We start from the raw sequence: 18633 nt of genomic DNA on the forward strand, positions 1-18633 counted from the left end.
ACACTATCTTCACTAGGGAAGATGCCCTCTATCCTGGGACCCTGGACGTCTATACTAGGAAATATTCCCATTCCACTGTACTGATAAATACGGAAACTCCGTCTTTATTGGCTGTATAAAGATCTCTGGTCTGTACATACATTTCATACATCATAGTGCAGGGCCAAAAGGGAGGACCAAGGGGGTCCCAGCAGCACGACAGCACACCCATTTCCCCCAAGGCCCCGCCCACTCTGTGCAAACCATGGCCAAGAGCTCCTGTTCCCTCTTCCTTCCCTCCCTCCTATGGGGAGGGGCTCAGGGTCAAGGCAGGAGAAAGTGATAGGAGGGCTAGGGGGAATCTATGTAAGAATCAAACACTGAAGCAAAACAGGCAACTGGCACAAGCAGCAAGCTAGGGTATGAGGCAGGCAGGGAAGGGGGTGGGTAAAGGGGGTGAGGAGCCTCAGCCTTCATCCCAGACAGCTAGGGTCATAGATGCCACTAGGGAACGTGGCCAGGCAGCAGAGGACAAAGGCCAGCCCTGTCTACTCCTACACATGTACTGAGCACCCTGTGTGTGAATGAGGTGGGGGAGGGGGGAGGGTCCAGACTCAAACTCTGGGATGATGGTGACTGAGCAGGTAGGAAACAGGGAGCCAGCTTTCAAGGGAAAGGATAGGTGCCCTTGAGGAATCTTTTCAGGGCAGCAGCTAGTAAAAGGAGAGAGAGGCCTCCTAGGGGCCTCCCCTAGGCCAGCTTGGGAGTGGGGGGCGAAAAGGAGACAGCAGCAATTGGCTCACATGATGACAAGGAACAAACAAAAGAGAAGTAAGGGGACAAATGTGCTAAGTAGGGGACCGGCTGCCTCTATACCCTCTGCAAAGTGTCATGCTCAAATAGCAGCTGAGAAAGGGGCTAGCTCTTCTCCACTCACACAGGGCCAGCAAAGGAAAGGGGATTCAAGCGACCACTGACCAAAGCAAGGGAGACCTAGCCATGTATCAACACTGTTCTTTGGGCCTGCTTCTGTCCAACCAAGGACTCGGGTCCAGGGACTGATGATAAAAGGTGGCATCGGGTAAAACAGATAGAGCTTGACCAGGACCTGGGTGGGTAGGGCTCAGAGTGAATGCACCCCCAGGGCCTGCAGAGTAAACAAATCCCAGGGGAAGCCAGGAACTGGGCACCTGGCCCTTCAAAGGGAGTGCAGAGGGAGGAGGGCGGGTATGGAGAAGCCCTAGCCACTCAGGGGATGCAGGTCTACTTTCACTTTCTCCCCACAGCTCAGCATTCCAATAGTGGGGAAGAAGCCTCCGGAAGGTACAACAGCGTCTTTCTTCCCAATGATCTTGCCATTCCGGGTGAAGAAAACCTGGTGATGCAAGTGGGGAGAATGGAGGAGACCCTGAAATCTTTTCTTGAGGATGATAGTACTCTTCAGCCCTGAAATCCCTCACTCCCAACGCCCAGCATAGGCTTGAGAGGCGCTTGGGGCAACATGGGAAGAGACCACGAGAGGGCGTGCTGAGGCTGGAAAACAGACTCCAAGTACAGCCTCCGCTCTCAAACTCTGGTGACCCCAGGATACTCCCTTGCCCTTTCCTTTCCAAACCACTATCCTAGTCATACAGCAGCCCGTACCAGTTCCAGGACCCCAAAACCAGCCCAAACCTCCTTACCACCACTTTCTTGCCCTCATGTTCCTGCTCTATCTCTTCCCCATCTTCTTCCTCTTCTTCTTCCTCCTCTTCCTCTTCCCCTTCTTGGTGCAGGTACATGACATTCCGGACGTTCCGGACAGCCCGGGCAGTTGGGGACAGGATCACTGTATCACAACTGTCATCACTGTCACCTAGAAGACAGGGAACCTGAACTCACGCTACCCCTGAATTCATGCTTCCCTGTTCCCTGGGCAGTCTGGCTGCTGCTCTATCTACTCACCCTCACTATCCAGAATATAGTCCCGGGGAAACATGATTCCACAGCCCATAATGTCCCCTTTGTAACAGCGTGGTCCAAAGGGGTCTCCCACACCACTACCATGGAAGATCTTCCCATCATCTGTTGGAGAGAGGGGAGAGTCATGCTAGAGGAGGGGTGGCATTGGCATTGTACTCCAAGACTGAAACAAAGGCAAGGAGACACATATGGTATGGTAAGGAGACACTCGATGGTTTTTTAAGAAGGGGAAACACAAGATCTATCAGGGTAAAGGAGAACTGGTTAGAAGAAAGCCATTACAGGGGGATTAAGCATGCAAGGAAAGGGAGAGAGGTGAACTAGAACCTCTTCTCAAGAAAGCTCTCAAGGAAATCAAACAGAACACACACACACACAAAAGAAAATGAATATGGGAGATTTGCACAAGGGCGCCAACTTAGAGACCTGAAATGCTCAGTGCAGGCCCAGTTTTCCCACCCTGTCCTGCCCCCTGGCTTTCAAGGCTGAGAGGAAAAAATAGATGAGAAGAAAGCAAGAACTTTTTCATCAGAGGAAGGAGAGAGAGGCCCCTTAGAGAGACCAGGAAAATAGATGTCCTTGACGTTCTTTGTCCCTATATACTCTCCTTTACCAGGAGCCCTCCACTCACCTGCATGGTAAGCCACAGACCCTCTGCTCCAGCCAGGGTGTCTATTCTTGGGATAATCCTGCACCAAGGGAGGGGAAAAAAAGTCGGTGGTACCATGTTCAAGAGAGGACAGAAAAGAGTGGTTTCTGAATCTGCTAGCTTTTGGAGAGCCCACCATACAGACAGCTAGGCACTTTGCCCACCGCCTCTCACCCTAGGGTTCAGGGAACAATGAAGGTAGGAAAATGCTTAGCTTTTCAGGACTAGGGCTGCTCCACACCAATGCAGGTCCTTGAATATGTGGTATAGTCTCAGTATTCTGGGGGTCCTCAGTCACATGGGGTCTGTCACCTTACATGCAGGCATAGCTTGATGGCCCCATCCCAAAAACCTAGCACTGAGCAACAGCTCCATAAGAAAAAAATCCAGGCCAGGAGTTTGGCCTAGTGGTTAAAGTGCTTGCCTAGCATGCACAAAGACCCGGGTTCGATTCCTTGGTACCACATATATAGAAAAAGCTGGAAGTGGTGCTGAGGCTCAAGTGGTAGAGCTCTAGCCTTGAGAAAGTCCAAGGACAGTGCTCAGGCCCTGAGCTCAAGCCCAGGACTGGCAAAAAAAAAAAAAAAAAAAAAATCCAGGGGCTGGGAATTTGGCCTAGTGGTTAAAGTGCTTGCCTAGCATGCACGAAGACCCAGATTCGATTCCTTGGTACCACATACATAGAAAAAAGCCGGAAGTGGTGCTGAAGCTCAAGTGGTAGAGTGCTAGCCTTGAGAAAGTCCAAGGACAGTGCTCAGGCCCTGAGCCCAAGCCCAGGACTGGCAAAAAAAAAAAAAAAAAAAAATCCAGAGCTAGTAGCTCACACTAGTAATTGAAGCTACTGAGGAGGCTGAGATTGGAGGAATGTGGTTTGAAGCCACATGAAAATCCATGTGACTCGTATCTCCAATTAACCACCAGGAAACTAGAAGTGGAGCTGTGGCTCAAAGTGATAGAGCTCTAGTCTTGAGAAGAAAAGCACAAGGACAGAGCCTAGGCCCTGAGTTCAAATCCCATGAATAACCAAAAAAAAAAAAAAAAAAAAAAAAGACCAGCACTCATGCCTACCTTCCGGGCCAGTCCCAAGGCAATGTAGCATTTCTCTCCAGGATCCACGATCTCCACCTCAAAATAGTGGCTACGGGTGCTCAGCGGATGCCGGGCCTGAGCCAGCCCCACATCCACGATGCTCTTGCCTTTCCCCAAGTATTCCAGCAGCTGTGAGGGAAGAGCCAGTTGAGGGGGGGTGGTAAGGGTCAAAGTGACACTGTCCCAGAAAGCAGGTCCCAAGTCAGACTAAGTACCATTTTCTGACTCTGACAGAAACCCCTGATTGAAAGGAAAAGGATCCTGGAGGCCCAATGTGGCTTCAAGGATCCGACCAGGAAGAGAGGAGCAGGGTTCATTAAAGGAGAAAAGGTGGCAGCAGAATGAGCAACAGGTGCCCCTTGTTGAATGCGTCTCTGCCTTCCTTCTGATCTCTGGGAGATTAGAAAGCAGTGGTTCAGAGAACAGCAGAGTGCCAGGAACCTCACTAAGATCTTAGGCCTGGATGCTGTAAAGGGAAGAAAATTAAAAACTAGGCTGAGAGGAGGCCAACCACTTTCTCAGGGAGCTTTAATTGGGCAGGGAAGAAGCAGAAGTCAAATGCCAACCACAGAGGAAGGGAACAGGCTCAGAAGCTGATTCTGCTGGGGATGGGGTGGCTTCTCAAGCTCTTTATTTTACTTGGCTTTCAGCATAGCCATTCAGTGCTGGGTCAGGGAAGTGCTTAACAGAAGCCCGGAACCCAGATCTATCATTTATCATGGATGGAGAGGTCAAAACAAAGACAGAAGTATTCCCAGCCCCTTGATACTCTTTCAAGCTGGAACAGGGATGTGGAGGTCGAAGAGAGGGGATGACTGATGAGTTTTGGGGCTCTTCAGTCTTACAATAGTGCTGCCTAGGCATGACAGGGCAGCACCCCCCAATCTAGGAGAATTTATTTGTCAGTTGTCATGGTAACAATGTGCTGTGACTCAACTCTATCCCCTTTCCCCGGATCCTAACATCACCTGGGACTCTTTAATCCACTTTTAATTAGCTCAACTACCCCTCAGGACGGTCTTCTATCTTTCCATCCCTGAAGCCCTTCAAAAAACAAGCTCCCTGGGCCCTCTTTCACTTTTTCCTGGCAAGCCTTCAGAAGATGGCCTCTCAGACTCTTGTGCCCCCAGTTCCTGCCAGAACAGGAAAAAGAACTATGCTTACATGCACCAGTGTGGAGGCCTGGGTGTGTCTCCAGGAGAAACTGGTTCTGTCTGTTCATCTCCCTCCAGAGTGTTCAGTCCTATATCACGAAGCCCATTCACTCCTCCTTCCCCAAAGAGAAGTGATGGTGGATCCAAAAGAGCTAGAAGTGCTCGTACGCCTACACCCAGGCTCACTCCACCCCTTCGTCCCTCAGCATCATTCCAAACCTGATGAGAAGGGTGTGGGTTGGTGCACATTAATTAACTCCATCATTTGCAACTCTCAGCCCACCCTCTCCCAATAGCATTGAAGAATTGGGTGGGGGAACCACACAGCTGCCTTGAGCCAGTCTAGCCAACTGACCTCAGTGTAGGAAACAGTATTCTCCAGCTCAACAGCCAACAAACAGTGGATCCAGGTCCTGATCCTTGGGAAAAACCCACCCAACTTCCCCTAACCTCAGCCTCAGCCTGCAAGGACAGCTGCTACAGCCTAATTGAAGGACCAGTTAGGAAGCTTGGCACCAGTGGCTCATGCCTATTATCCTAGCTATTCAGGAGACTGTGATCTAAGGATTGAGTTGAAGCTAGCCCAGGGAAACAAATTCAAGAGATTCTTATCTCCATTAACCAGTAAAATGCCCAACGGGGAAGAGTGGCTAATGATAGAGCACCAACCTAGAGTAAAAAGGCTAAGCAAGAGTGCAGAATCAGAGTTCAAGCTCAAGTTCTGGGAAGAGAGAAAGGATGGAGGGAAGGAAGAAGAAAAGGAAAAAAGAAACCCTGCAACACAAAAAGAAAGAAGGAAAGGAAGGAAGGAAAGGAAGTGGCACTGTGGCTCAAGGGGAAGGATGGTAGACTTGAGCTAAATTGCTCAGGGACAACACCCAGGCCCAGAGGTCAAGTCCCACAACCGACAAAAGACAAAAGGAAGAAAGAAACCCTGCAGCATAAGGTCAGGTCCAAGTCTCCAAAACTTCCATAGTTCTTAGGACACTCAACTGAAAACATCACCCAGGATGAGAAAAACTGGCTAAAACAGCAACAGGGACCTGGGGTCCAGGAAGGGCTCTCCAACACAAAGAGACAAAAAATAGCAAAGATGAAGAGGAAAAACAACTCTACCAGACATCCTTCAAAGAAAGAAGTACAGAAGCCAAGTGTGATGATACACACCTATAATCTCAGCACTCCAGAGGCTAAGGGAGAAGAATCTCAAGCTTAAGAATAGCCTGGACTACACAGAAAGACATTATCTCAAAAAGAAAATAAAAAAAAATATATGTATGTATTTATGTAACCCTAGTGGTAGGGTGCTTGCCTAGCATGCATGAAGATCCGGGTTTGATTCCTCAGTACCACATACATAGAAAAAGCCAGAAATGGTGCTGTGGTTCAAGTGGTAGAGCTCTAGCCTTGAGAAAGCTCAAGGATGGCTCTCAGAATCTGTGTTCAAGCCCCAGGACTGGCAAAAAAAAAAAAATGACCTTTCCTGGGTACCTCTAAGCTGATACAGCTCTGATCTGTGGATAAGAAATAAAGTAGATAGTAAGAATGGACAAGAAGGGGTAGTCAGGGCATAAGTAAGCCCAGGAGGCCCAAAGTAATGAAGGAAACCAGAAATTCATTCTCATTTGAAAGACTAGAAGGTGCATGGTTCTCAAGAGGCGCATGCTCAAGTCTATTCCAGAAGAATAAGCTCTCAGGAAGTAGTGGTCCCACCCTGCCAACTGTCCTGAGCCGGGTGGGGGTCTGCACAAAGAGCCAAACCCAACAGTTTATGTCCAAACAATTCCTAAATGAGTCACCTGAGGGAGATCGGGGGAGGGTGGAGAGGAAGGAAAGCTATTTATAAATATCTACAGGATTCTGCATCAATTAAAAAAGATGCCTGGGAGTCGCTGGGAGCAGTGTGGGGACAGGTCCAGGCAGGGGAAAGATGCCAGGAAAAAGACTCCTGAGGAGAGGTCAGAGATGAGAACTGGAAAATTGCCCTGGCTCAGTTTCAAGCTCAACTCTGTGAATGTTGTTAAGATGATGGTGGAAGGAAAAAGAAAGGAAAGAGATGAAATTTTCAGAGTATGCATCTGAAGCCTCTCAGCTAACAGTTGCAGCTCTTGGGACTCAGGGCCAGAAGTGATACAGCAGCAAGAAGGAAACAAGAGGGTACACTTACACTTACGCCACTTTTCCTGAGCTCGACTTACCTTGAACGGGACAAGAGGAGGCCTTGCTCATAATCCATCCCTCCTCCCCCTCCCTAACACCCCTGGCATTGCTTCTATTTTGCAATCACAGACTGATGTGAAAACAGCCTGGGTTGGGGTGAGAAGGCCAGGAAGCGGCTAGGCTAGGGACAAGGAGGTAGAAGAGGGACAATTCCAAGTAGGAGGCCCAAGCAGCCCCACACATTAAGAGGCCCAAGGAAGTTCCAAATCCAAGGACAGACTATGAAAGATAAAATCAGAGAACATTTGAGCTGGAAGCAAGGCTCAGCTGGTGCAGCACTAGCCAATGAGCAAGTCACAGTCATGGTCAAGTCACTGCCTCAAACAACAACAAAAATAGATTGGGCAGGAGTTTGGCCTAGTGGTAGACTGCTTACCTAGCACGCATGAAGACCCAGGTTCAATTCCTTGGTACCACATACATAGAAAAAGTCAGAAGTGGTGCTGTGGCTCAAGTGGTAGAACTTTAGCCTTGAGAAAGCCCAAGGACAGTGCTCTGAGTTCAAGCCCCAACACTGGCAAAAAAAAAAGAAAGAAAGAAAGAAAAAAGAAGAAGCAAGATTAGAAGTTCAAGGATTTTCCTTGGCTCTTAAAAAAAAATGTAGGGGAAGTAGAAGAGAGTAACACTGAAGTTTATTCAAAAAAGTTCTCTTCAAAAAAGGTCTCTCGGGACCGGGAGTTTGGCCTAGTGGTTAAAGTGCTTGCCTAGCATGCATGAAGACCCGGGTTCGATTCCTCGGTACCACATACATAGAAAAAAGCCGGAAGTGGTGCTGAGGCTCAAGTGGTAGAGCTCTAGCCTTGAGAAAGTCCAAGGACAGTGCTATAGAAACCAACCTCCCCTCTATGTCATCTCCACTTTGACCCTGTGAATGGAAAACTTGGACCATCTGAGCTTGATGGAGACAGAAAGGGAGCAGAGGCAGTGCCTCCAAGTCAGACTCCAGCCCCTTAGTGGCAGGCACACAGGGCAGTAGAGGGCACAAGACATTGAAGAGCTTCTGCTCTCTAGGAATCAACAACTAACCAGAGTTCTCAAATCAGGAAGAGGGGAAGTGCCGGGGCCAACCGGCAGCAAACCAGGGTTCGCAGATTGGGGTTCCTGAAATAGGGGACAAGGACTAGGAAGAAAAAGAAGAGAGACAGACACACCGGGTCCGGATGTCCGCAGTCCAGGCAAAGACAGCCGAGACTGCTGCGTTTATTTTCCACTCCCCCTTCTTCCCTCCTCCTGACCCAGGGAACCTCCAGGTGTTACATTCATATGGTAATTCTCAGGTCATTTACATAGAATAGGGCCAGAAAACAATAAGACAATAAAGCCATGGTCTGATGCAAGTCAAGGTACAGTTTGATTCCACTCTGGCTCCCAACAGGGAAGAAAGAGAATTTATACTAAAGAGAACAAAGATCTGGACTCCAAGACTCCCAGAACTTCCAAAACTGCCAATACTAGCCAAGCACAGTGGCTATGCCTATTATCCTAGCTACTCAGGAGGCTGAGATCTGAGGATCACAGTTCAAAGCCAGCCTGGCACTTAAATTGGTGAAACTCCTATCTCCAATTAACTACCAGAAAACTGGAAGTGGTGCTGTGGCTCAAGGAGTAGGGTGGTAGCTTTGAGCTGAAGAGCTCAGGGACAACAACAACAACAACAAGAAAAGACGCCATATTTCCATTTTGCAAAGCCCTACAAAAGATACTGGCACAGAGGCCTAATCTCAGCCACTCAAGAGATTGAGGCAGGAGAACTGTGAGTTATAGGTCCACCTGGGCTACAAAGTGAAACTCAAAACCCAACAATTCAAAGCAATTCAGATGTGCTCTTATGCCTTGAGGTGAGCCCTGTCTGCCCTATCCCTACCATCCCTCCGCCCTTACTCACAGTCCCGCAGACTCTGACATCATGCAGCCGGCCCCATTCATCCTCGTAACTGTCCACCATCATGATGCTATCATCCTCTCGGCCCAGCTCAGCATTGAGGTGCAGCCGTACCTCTTCACCCAGGGAGTGCATGCCAACTGCTGGGAACAGCCCATCTGGGGACATGGGCATGATGGTAGAGCCCACCTGCAGCAGAGGGAAGGAGGGAGGGAAGGAGGGAAGGAGTTGCCATGTGGCCCACTTTCCCACAGTTCACCTAATTCTCACAGAGCACTTTTCAGATGATGCAGCCAGTAATTATTTACACATACACACACACTGACAAATTTACAAAAAAGAAAAGAGAAAAAACATCGGATATACAGGAAAGTTTAAAAGTCTGCTAAGTCCAGGGTAACACTGTTTGAAAAGAAATGTGCTGTCTCGGAATGTGGCTTAGTGGTAGAGTGCTTGCCTAGTATGTAAGAAACCCTGGGCTCTATTCCTCAGTACCACATGTACGGAAAAAGCTGAAAGTGCTCTGTGGCTCAAGTGGTAGAATGCTAGCCTTGAGCAAAAAAAGCTCAGGGACAATGAATGCCCAGGCCCTGAGAGAGAGAGAGAGAGAGAGAGAGAGAGAGAGAGAGAGAGAGAGAGAGAGAGAGAGAGAGAGAGAGACACACACACACACACACACACACACACACACACACACACACACACAGACATGAAAAGGGGTATCAATGTGTGAGAAGTAATGTACCTAATACCTGACGAATGTAACTGTAACCCCTCTATACATTACCCTGACAATAAAATTTAAATTTTTTTAAATTTAAAAATTTATCCTGACAATAAATTTTTTTAAAAAGGAAATAAATTTACTCTCTTTTCCTTACTTATATAACTATACTCCCTCTGTACATCACCTTTACTATGTGTGTGTGTTTATGTCAAGCCACATTTCCAGTCTCTACTATATATACATATACATATATATCTTTTTTATTTTTTTAAGATTTGCTGGGCTGGGAGTGTAGCCTAGTGGTAGAGCACTTGACTCCTATGCACGAAGCCCTGGGTTCAATTCCTCGGTATCACATACACAGAAAAAGCCAGAAGTGGCGCTGTGGCTCAAGTGGCAAAGCACTAGCCTTGAGCAAAAAGTGTCCATGGGCAGTGCCCAGGCCCTGAGTTCAAGCCCCAGGACTGGAAAATAAATAAATAAATAAAGATCTGCTGAGTGGCTGGGCACTAGGGCTCACACCTGTACCCCTAGCTACTCAAGAGGCTGAAATCTGAGGATTGCTGTTCAAAGCCAGCCTGGGGAAACAGCAAAAACCTAGAAGCAGAGCTGGGGCTCAAATAGTAGAACACTAACTTTGAGCAAAATTGATCAGGGACAGGATCTAAGACCTGAGTTCAAGCCTTTGAATCGGAACCAGGAAAAAAAAAAAGGCCACATCCTCAAAAGCCCACAGAGACCCTTCAGCGAATGCAGCCATGCCACAATCTTCCCTTTTTTGTCTGCCCAAAACCTTCCCCCAGCTGAGCGCCAATGGCTCATACCTGTAGTCCTAGCAACTCAGGAGACTGAGATCTGAGGATCACTGTTCAAAGCCAGCCGGGGAAGCAAAGTACATGAGACTCTTATCTCCGATAAACTACTCAGAAAAAGCCAGAAGTGGCACTATGGCTCAAGTGGTAGAGTGCTAGCCTCAAGCACAAAGAGGCTCAGGGACAACATCCAAGTCCAGAGTTTAAGTCCCAGGACTAGAAATAAAAACAAAACTAGGCCCGGAGTTTGGCCTAGTGGTAGAGTGCTTGCCTAACATACACAAAGACCCAAGTTTGATTCCTTGGTACCACATACATAGAAAAAGCCAGATAGGGTGCTGTGGCTCAAGTGGTAAAGCTCTAGCCTTGAGAAAGCCCAAAGGACAGTGTTCAGGCTCTGAGTTCAGTCCCTGAGGCTGGCAAAACAAAACAAGAACAAAAAGCAGAAAACAGTGGGCTGCGAGTTTGGTCTAGTGGTTAAAGTGCTTGCCTAGCATGCATGAAGACCCAGGTTCGATTCCTTGGTACCACATATATAGAAAAAGCCGGAAGTGGTGCTGAGGCTCAAGTGGTAGAGTTCTAGCCTTGAGAAAGTCCAAGGACAGTGCTCAGGCCCTGAGCTCAAGCCTAGGACTGGCAAAAAAAAAAAAAAAAAAAAAGTAGAAAACAAACAAAAAACACTTCTCCCCCCCACCCCAAAATCACCCACTTTTCTCCTCCCCAACCCCAGTTTCTGCCCTTCTTTCACTGACATCTAAACAGATAAATGAGGTGCATATGAGGAAGTAAGTAGAGATCCCTAATCAAGCTCCAGTCAACAAATTCTTCCTATTCACTCCAACAAACCCTGGGATGGCTTTAAGCCCCTAGAACCATCCCAAGACTACTTACTCACCCGCTTCCCATTTTTTGTGAAGAAGATCTGAGCAGTCTGCACATCAAAGGACACAGGCTCAATGCCACAGCCAATCCGGTCCCCCGAGTTGCACTTTGACCCAAACTGGCGGCCCTTGGCTCGGCCATTGTACAGTCTGTGGAAAAAGTGGCACAAATACAAGACAGGCTGCCTCCACTACTCCCCAGCCTCCTCTCCACTACGCCAGTCACTCTGGATGGTATCCTATTGTGAGACCCACCCTCTCCCCAAAGCCTGCATACCTGCAAGCGGGTAGCCACCGGGTCACCTAATCAGAACAGTCTATGAAAACACCCAAGACAGGGGAAGAAATGGGAAAAGTCACACAAAGCAGTTAGTCCTTTATATCTATGATTCCCAATCCTGCAGAAAAGGGGTCAAGTTCCACGGGGGCCACTCACTTGCCATCATCAGCATGGTAGGCTACAGAATCAGGCAACCAGCCAGGCTGGTGATCCAAGCTGTAGTACTGAGGAACCAGCCCCACGGCAATGGTGCCCCGGACACCACTATCCACAATAGACACCTGGGGGAAGAGAGCAGGACACAGTTAACAAAGACAGAACATGGAATAAAGGCGGGGAATGTGGCTTACTGGGAGAGTGTTTGCCTAGCATGAATGAAGCCCTGGGTTTGATTCCTCAGTACCACATACACAGGAAAAGCCAGAGATGTGCTGTGGCTCAAGTGGTAGAGTGCTAGCCGTGAGCAAATGAAGCTTGGGGACAGTGCCCAGGCCCTGAGTTCAAGCCCAGGACTGGCGAGAAAGAAAGAAAATAAGAAATTAAGAAAGAAAGAAAGAAAGAAAGAAAGAAAGAAATTAAGAAAGAAAGAAAGAAATTAAGAAAGAAAGAAAGAAAGAAAGAAAGAAAGAAAGAAAGAAAGAAAGAAAGAAAGAAAGAGGGGAGGGAGGGAGGGAGGGAAGGAGGGAAGGAAGGAAAGGGAAGGAAGAAGGGAGGGAGAGAGGGAGGGAAGAAGGAAGGAAGGAAGGAAATGGAATAAACTGCTGGGGGTAGGGGGTGGCCCACAGAGTTAGTGACAAAGGAAGCTCAGAGACAAAAGACATGGACATGAGAGAAAGATAGGACACTCAGAGAGAAAATAGGGGCTTACAATCACTCAGACAATTGTTCTTAAGCTTTAGAAAGGTAGGAGACAGAGTATAAGCAGGGCTTAAATTAAGGGGTAGGAAAGAAAGCACATGGGTTAAATTCTGGGATATGGGTTGAAAAAGCACCTGGGGCAGGGGAGGCAGGAAAGCAGAAGGCTCATGGTAATAAGACTCCAGCGCACCTATCTCTAAATCAAGGACCATCTATCTATTCTGCACCTTTTTTTCCCCAGAGAACAAGAAAGCTCTGATGGAAAGTTAAAAGGATTAGGTCAGGTGTCTGGTGAAGGAGTTTCTTGAAGATGAATGCTCTCATCCCTGGCCTCACCCTTGCTCTGCCCACCCAAAGCTCGATTACCTCAAAATAATTGCTATCCTTGGTCAGGGGTCGAGAAGCCACATAGCAACCAACTTCGCCAGAATTTCCATGGTAACTGAAGGAGGAATGAAGGGGATATTCCATTAATAGTCCAGCCCAGGAGTTTGCAGAAGGCCTCAACATCCCCAACAATCATCCTTCAAGGGCCAGCACAGAGGAAAACCCAGAAGGCCTCCAGATACAAAGCCATCCCCCCCACCACCACACCCCCCACACACTGCTTCCAGCCAGGTCCAAGCCCCAGGAGAGCAAGGCAGACTTGGATTGTTCATCTCCAAAGAGGAGAAATGTGCAGCCTTTTATAATTGTCTGTTAGAGGTTTCAGAATCCTATTTAACTTCAAGCCCTGGCCTTTGGCTGGAGAGTAGCTTGTCTCTATCTGCTGTACCAAAGTCCTTACATACTAGGTGATAGGTACTTGGTCCTCTGCTCTCTAGCTTCTTTGCCTCTAAGCTAAACAACAACAACAAAACACTTTCCTTCTTCCTTCAGAGACAACTTTGTGAGACAAAGAGACAACTAGGTTAGCAAGAGTCAAGGAATGGGTTCAAGAGAGAAAAGAGAAACACACACAGACCAACCCAAAGAGTTAGAAAGAGGTAGTAGATGGGATGCACTATGGAGTTATCTTTCCATAAACAGAAGACCCACAGTCTTTGAAAGGGTTTCTGCCAACCCTAGTCCTTGAGACATGGGCAGGAACCAGTCAAATGCATTGCAGCCTTCTCAGCAAAGAACTAAGTCCAGCAGCTCCTACACCTGACTGGTCACTTCTGTGTGTGTCCAAACACTGTGTTCAAACAAGACAACTCTGCTGTATTTCTTCACTGATAGACCAAAATACACGCCTATAATCCCATTACTCAGGAGGCCACATATGCTACATATCAAAATCTATTTGGTCTCAGGGGCTGGGAGTATGGCAGAGTGGTAGAGTGCTTGCCTAGCATGCACGAAGATCAGGGATTGATTCCTTGGTACCACATACATAGAAAAGCCAGAAGTGGGGCTGTGGCTCAAGTGGTAAAGCTCTAGCCTTGAGGAATACCCAAGGATAATGCTTGGGCCCTGAGTTCAGTCCATAGGACTGGAAAAAAAAAATCTTGTCTCAGCTTGGTGGTGCCAATGGTTCATACCCATAATCCTAGATACTCAGGAGGCTGAGATCTGAACATCAAGGTTTAAAGCTACCCCAGGCAGGAAAGTCTGTGAGACTCTTGAGACTCTTATCTCCAATTAACCACCAGAAACCCAGAAGTGGAGCACTAGCCTTAAACAAAAAGAGCTCAGGGGCAGCAACTAGTCCCTGGGTTCAATCCCTACAACTTGGTAGGGAGAGGAGAACAAAACATTCCCATTTCCAGCTCCATGTAGACTCCCCTTCTAAAACATCTATTTTTCACTCTGACATCTGGGACAAAAAGAAAAATGTACAACCATTCCTTTAAACTCACCTCAAAGTGTCTCCATCTACAAGGATGTGTTTGAACCTCTCCTGATACCGAAAGGCCCGAACCTCTCGAATCTCCCTGATTCGCCTGCGCCAGTTCAGAAACCGGTAGTGCAGGTTGAGGTCATCCATCTTGTTCATGAGAACAAACCTGAAAGGGAAGATGGATGGAGGAAAAAAACGGGCCTTGACCAGAGCTCCCCATTCTACTCAATTCTGAATTTAGAGAGGGTACCAGATTTGTGGCTAAGTGTCCATAACAACCTCATACCATCCCTTATCCTCATCCAAAAGGTAACAAACATTTACTGAGCTCCTACTGTATGCACCATCCTGAATGCTAGGGATATAGCTGTGGACAGGATGGATGAGTGGATGAGATCTTGTTCTGGGTGCAGGGGGGGGGGCAGGAGGGGTCCCATTCCACTGTGCCAGAGGGATCAAGACAGACAGTAACCACACCAGACAATTTCAGCCAGTGTGTGGGGGGAGGAGGAGAACAACAAGGTAATATGACAAAGAATAGAGGACACAGTGGATAGAGACTATCTCTCTAAGGAGGTGACATGTGAGTTGGAAAGGAGCCAGGCATGTGACAGTCCAAGAAAAGCCATCCCAGGCAGAGGGGACAGTGAGGCCTAAGTCCTAGAGAGCAGGGGAGCAGGCATAGTAGAGACAGAAAATGCCAGACAGCTAATGTGTAGGGAAAGTAGTAAAAATGGGTAAGAAAAGGCAGGAGAAGGCAGATCAAGGCTCTGCCTTGGGAAATCTTTTGGGAGTTTTAAGTCAGAAATGAAATGCTGGGTGTTGGTGGTTCATGCCCTAGAATCCTAGCTAATCAAGAGGCTGAGGATCATGGATCCAAACCAGCCTGGGCAGGAAAGTTCCTAAGATTCTCATCTCCAATAAATCACCAAAAATTAAAAAAAAGGGGGGGGGCCAAGAGTGTGGCCTAGTGGTAGAGTGCTTGCCTAGCATGCACAAAGCCTTGGGTTTGATTCCTCTGTACCCCATACACAGAAAAAGCCAGAAGTGGTGCTGTGGCTCAAGTGACAGAGTGAGAAAGCTCAAGGACAGTGCCCAGATCCTGAGTTCAAGTCCCAGGACTGGCACAAAAAAAATTTAAAAAAAGAAAAAACAAAAAACAGAAGTGGAGTTGTGACTCAAGTGCTCAAGTGTTAGAACCCTAGCCTTGAGTAAAGAAACTCAAGCACGGCACCCATGATCTCAGTTCAAGCCTCAGGACCAACAAAGAAAAAAGATAGGGGTTTTATTTTTTGTTTTTGTATTGCTGAGTGCTGTTAGCTTATTGTTTTAATACTAGCCACTCAGGAGTGAGACCTGAGGAGATCCAAAGACAGCCTGGGCATAAAAGTCCCAGAGACTCATCTCCAACTAACCAGCCAAAAGCTAGAAGTAGAGATGTGGCTCAGGAGTTACAGCACCAATCTTGAGCAAAAAAGAAAAGTGACAGTATGAGGTTTGAGCTAGAGTCTCAGTACTGGTACAAAAGAAAAGACAAGAAGAGAGAAAATAAATGGTACTATTTTATCAGAACGAAAGCTCATTCTGAGTGAGGTGGTGGTGGTTCATGCCTATAATTCTTGTTACTCAGGAGGCTGAGATCTGAGTATCATGGCTGCAAGCCAGCACAGACAGAAGAAAAGTCCCCATGAGACTCATCTCTAATCACTCAAGTGGTAGAGTACTAGACTTGAGCACAAGGAGGCTCAGGGACAGTGTCCAGGCCCAGAGTTCAAGCCCCACAACTGACAAGGGGAAAAAAAAAAAAGCGACCATTCAGGTTGCAACTTGCTCTAACAGTTCAGAGGGGAGATGACATCCACAAAAAGGGTATCAGTGAAAAGGGTAGGATGACCAAGGGGCCAACATATGAATGAATGAATCAATCAATCAATCTTCCCTGGGAGCCAAAAGAGAAAGGGCGAAGTACTCTTTTCTTCCCATCCCCCAGTCCCCAGTACCATCCTTGCACACAGTAGGTGCTTACAGGCTAGACTGAGTTCCATCCAATGTGCACAGCCACACTGGCCCAGAGGAATGGACACCTGTGGGAACATCTGCCACCTCCTGCCTTAGCCAGGGCTGTACCCCAGGTCAATTAGATGCTGCCGCCCCAGATCTAGGAGTATCCGGTTGCCCAGAACCCCAAAGCCCTGGCACCAGTGAGTGGCACAAGGGCACAGGAGCCTGGGCATGGCCTGGTCTCTCCCACGAGACCTGAGGTAACCGAGCTCCAGCCAGTCCGGGTGACGACGCGGGTTGTCCAGGCCTTGCACTAGAGGAGGGTGCGCCAAGCAAGCACACGGGTAACCAGAGGGCAAGGCCCCGCCCCTGACCCCCGGAGCCACCACCCGAGACCCCCACTTCGAGCTCAGGGGAGACCCCAGACCTCCGGGATCCTGCCTCCGAACCCCGCCTACCGGGGCCGCCGCGTCCTCCTCATCCATAGGCCTCTCAGCTCCGTACACAAGCTCTTCGGCCACCGCCACTACACACATCCGGGTCCCCGCCCTTCCTAGGCGCTTCAACACCCGCCCCGTCTCACCAATCTTGACCAATCCGAAGCGGCCTGTGACGACGGGCATCCGTAGAAGCCAATCACAGATCGCAGGCAGCCCCGCGGGGCGCGGCCCGGTGAGACGGGTACCTAGCCGTGGGCAGTCTGGTTAAACCCGGTTGTGGGGAGAGTGGGGAGGCGACGTGGCCGCTCAGCCGTGGCCGCCGCTGCCATGACGACCCGGGCTCCCGGGGTGGGGCGGGGGGGGGCGGGCAGGAGGCAGCTTTTGCGCTAGGGCGGGGCGGGGCGGGGCAGCCTCACTCCTCCAAGCATTGCATCTCCTGCTTGCTCATCGCATCTCCTCCGTGCTCTTTCTACGCCCGTCCTGCCATTCATTGCAAGCTCTGCAGACTACAGACGTGACCTTTTAAATCCACTCGATTCCCCGACGGAATAAATCTTACCATTTGCTTTTTACACATGAGCCACGGGCGCTGTTCTCCATAACCGGTGCACTGTTACTATATGTTTTCTCCGAGCTCCATGTCGTTGTCACGTTCCTTCATTCCGGGGAGGACATTCCATCACAGAAGGAGAGAACTTCAGACGCAAACAGCACAATGGAGCCGACCATGCCTGTGGCTTACACGCCTGTGAGCCTAGCTACTCAGGAGGCTGAGATCTGAGGATGCAAGGTGCAAAGCCCACCTGGGCAGGAGAGTCCATGAGACACTTATTGCTAATTAACTACCAAAAAGCTAGAAGTGAAGCTGTGGCACAAATGGTAGAGGGCTGGCCTTGAGGGAAAAGGCTCAGGGACAGTGCCCACACCCTGAGTTCAAGCCCCAGGACTGGCACGCGTGCATGCACCCACACACACACGTAAGCACAATGGCATGGAACTGGATGCTGTTCAGGATCAGAGAGGCCTTGGTGAAACTGAAGGAGAGTTAGGTCCAGTCAGAATGTGAAGGAAAGAAAGACACTAACTTCATTGAATAGCTGCAAAAGGGATGTTCGGTGCCGTTAGGACCCTTGGATGGAACTTCCCGTTTCCTTCTTCCACAAAATCACTCCTTCCTCCACTCTCAACAGAAAGATTCCATTGACAACACACATGGAAGCCTTGTACTATTAGTTGATTGTAGATCTAATTGACTTTGTTCCTTCAGATTTCAGATCTGTCCCATTCTGTGTGTGTGTGTGTGTGTGTGTGTGTGTGTACATTTGTGCACATGTGCAATTCCAAACTCCCTACACAGGCTGGAAGTTGAGGACTCAGAGATAAGGAAGGTAAGGAGGAAAAGTGGAGAGGTCTTATGGAAATATAAGACCCAACAAAGATATACAACAATATAAAATACCAACACAAGGAAATGAATGAATTCAGAGGAAGGCAAGAACTCAGTTGGCCAAGTAGGTGAGGAAAGATGTGTGGCAGAATATGACAAAGATTTACCTCTTATGAGCTGAAAGTCTGAAAATCCAGGAAAGAAATCTGAAAAATAGCCGGGTGCCCGTGGCTCATGCCTGCAATCCTAGCTACTCAGGAGGCTGAGATCTGAGGATTGAGGTTCAAAACCAGCCCAGGCACAAAAGACCTTGAGACTTTTACCTGCAATTAACCACCAGAAAATTGGAAGTGGCGCTGTGCCTGGAGTGGTAGAGTGCTAGCCCTGAGCTGAAGAACTCAGGGACAGTGCCCAGGCCCAGAGTTCAAGCCCCAAGACCAACAAAAAGAAAAAAAAGAAATCTAAAAAACAGTTATGGTTCACCTTGACT

At 48.5% G+C, this 18633-nt stretch overlaps 1 protein-coding gene across 3 annotated transcripts; it reads right to left on the reverse strand.

Annotated features, from left to right (window-relative positions):
- Positions 1–78: 78 nt before the first annotated feature.
- On the reverse strand, positions 79–17468 carry Spryd3 (SPRY domain containing 3). Of its 3 annotated transcripts, none has more exons than XM_090326278.1 (11): positions 17316–17468; positions 14335–14481; positions 12860–12935; positions 11792–11916; positions 11370–11505; positions 8939–9124; positions 3659–3808; positions 2573–2630; positions 1924–2043; positions 1662–1834; positions 79–1354 (listed from the first exon to the last, which is right to left on the reverse strand). In XM_090326278.1, exons 1-11 carry the CDS (start codon positions 17354–17356, stop codon positions 1220–1222), a joined length of 1347 nt encoding a protein of 448 aa, XP_090182404.1. In that variant the 5' UTR covers positions 17357–17468; the 3' UTR covers positions 79–1219. The 3 variants fall into 3 exon arrangements, with proteins under 3 accessions (XP_090182404.1, XP_090182411.1, XP_090182419.1); XM_090326285.1 differs by lacking the exon at positions 17316–17468 and adding an exon at positions 16775–16880; XM_090326293.1 differs by lacking the exons at positions 14335–14481; positions 17316–17468 and adding an exon at positions 16775–16876.
- Between the last annotated feature and the right edge of the window lie 1165 nt (positions 17469–18633).

This window comes from Megascapheus bottae, chromosome 2 (assembly GCF_031878675.1).
Source record: "Megascapheus bottae isolate mThoBot1 chromosome 2, mThoBot2.hap1, whole genome shotgun sequence".
Classification (NCBI taxonomy): Eukaryota; Metazoa; Chordata; class Mammalia; order Rodentia; family Geomyidae; genus Megascapheus; species Megascapheus bottae.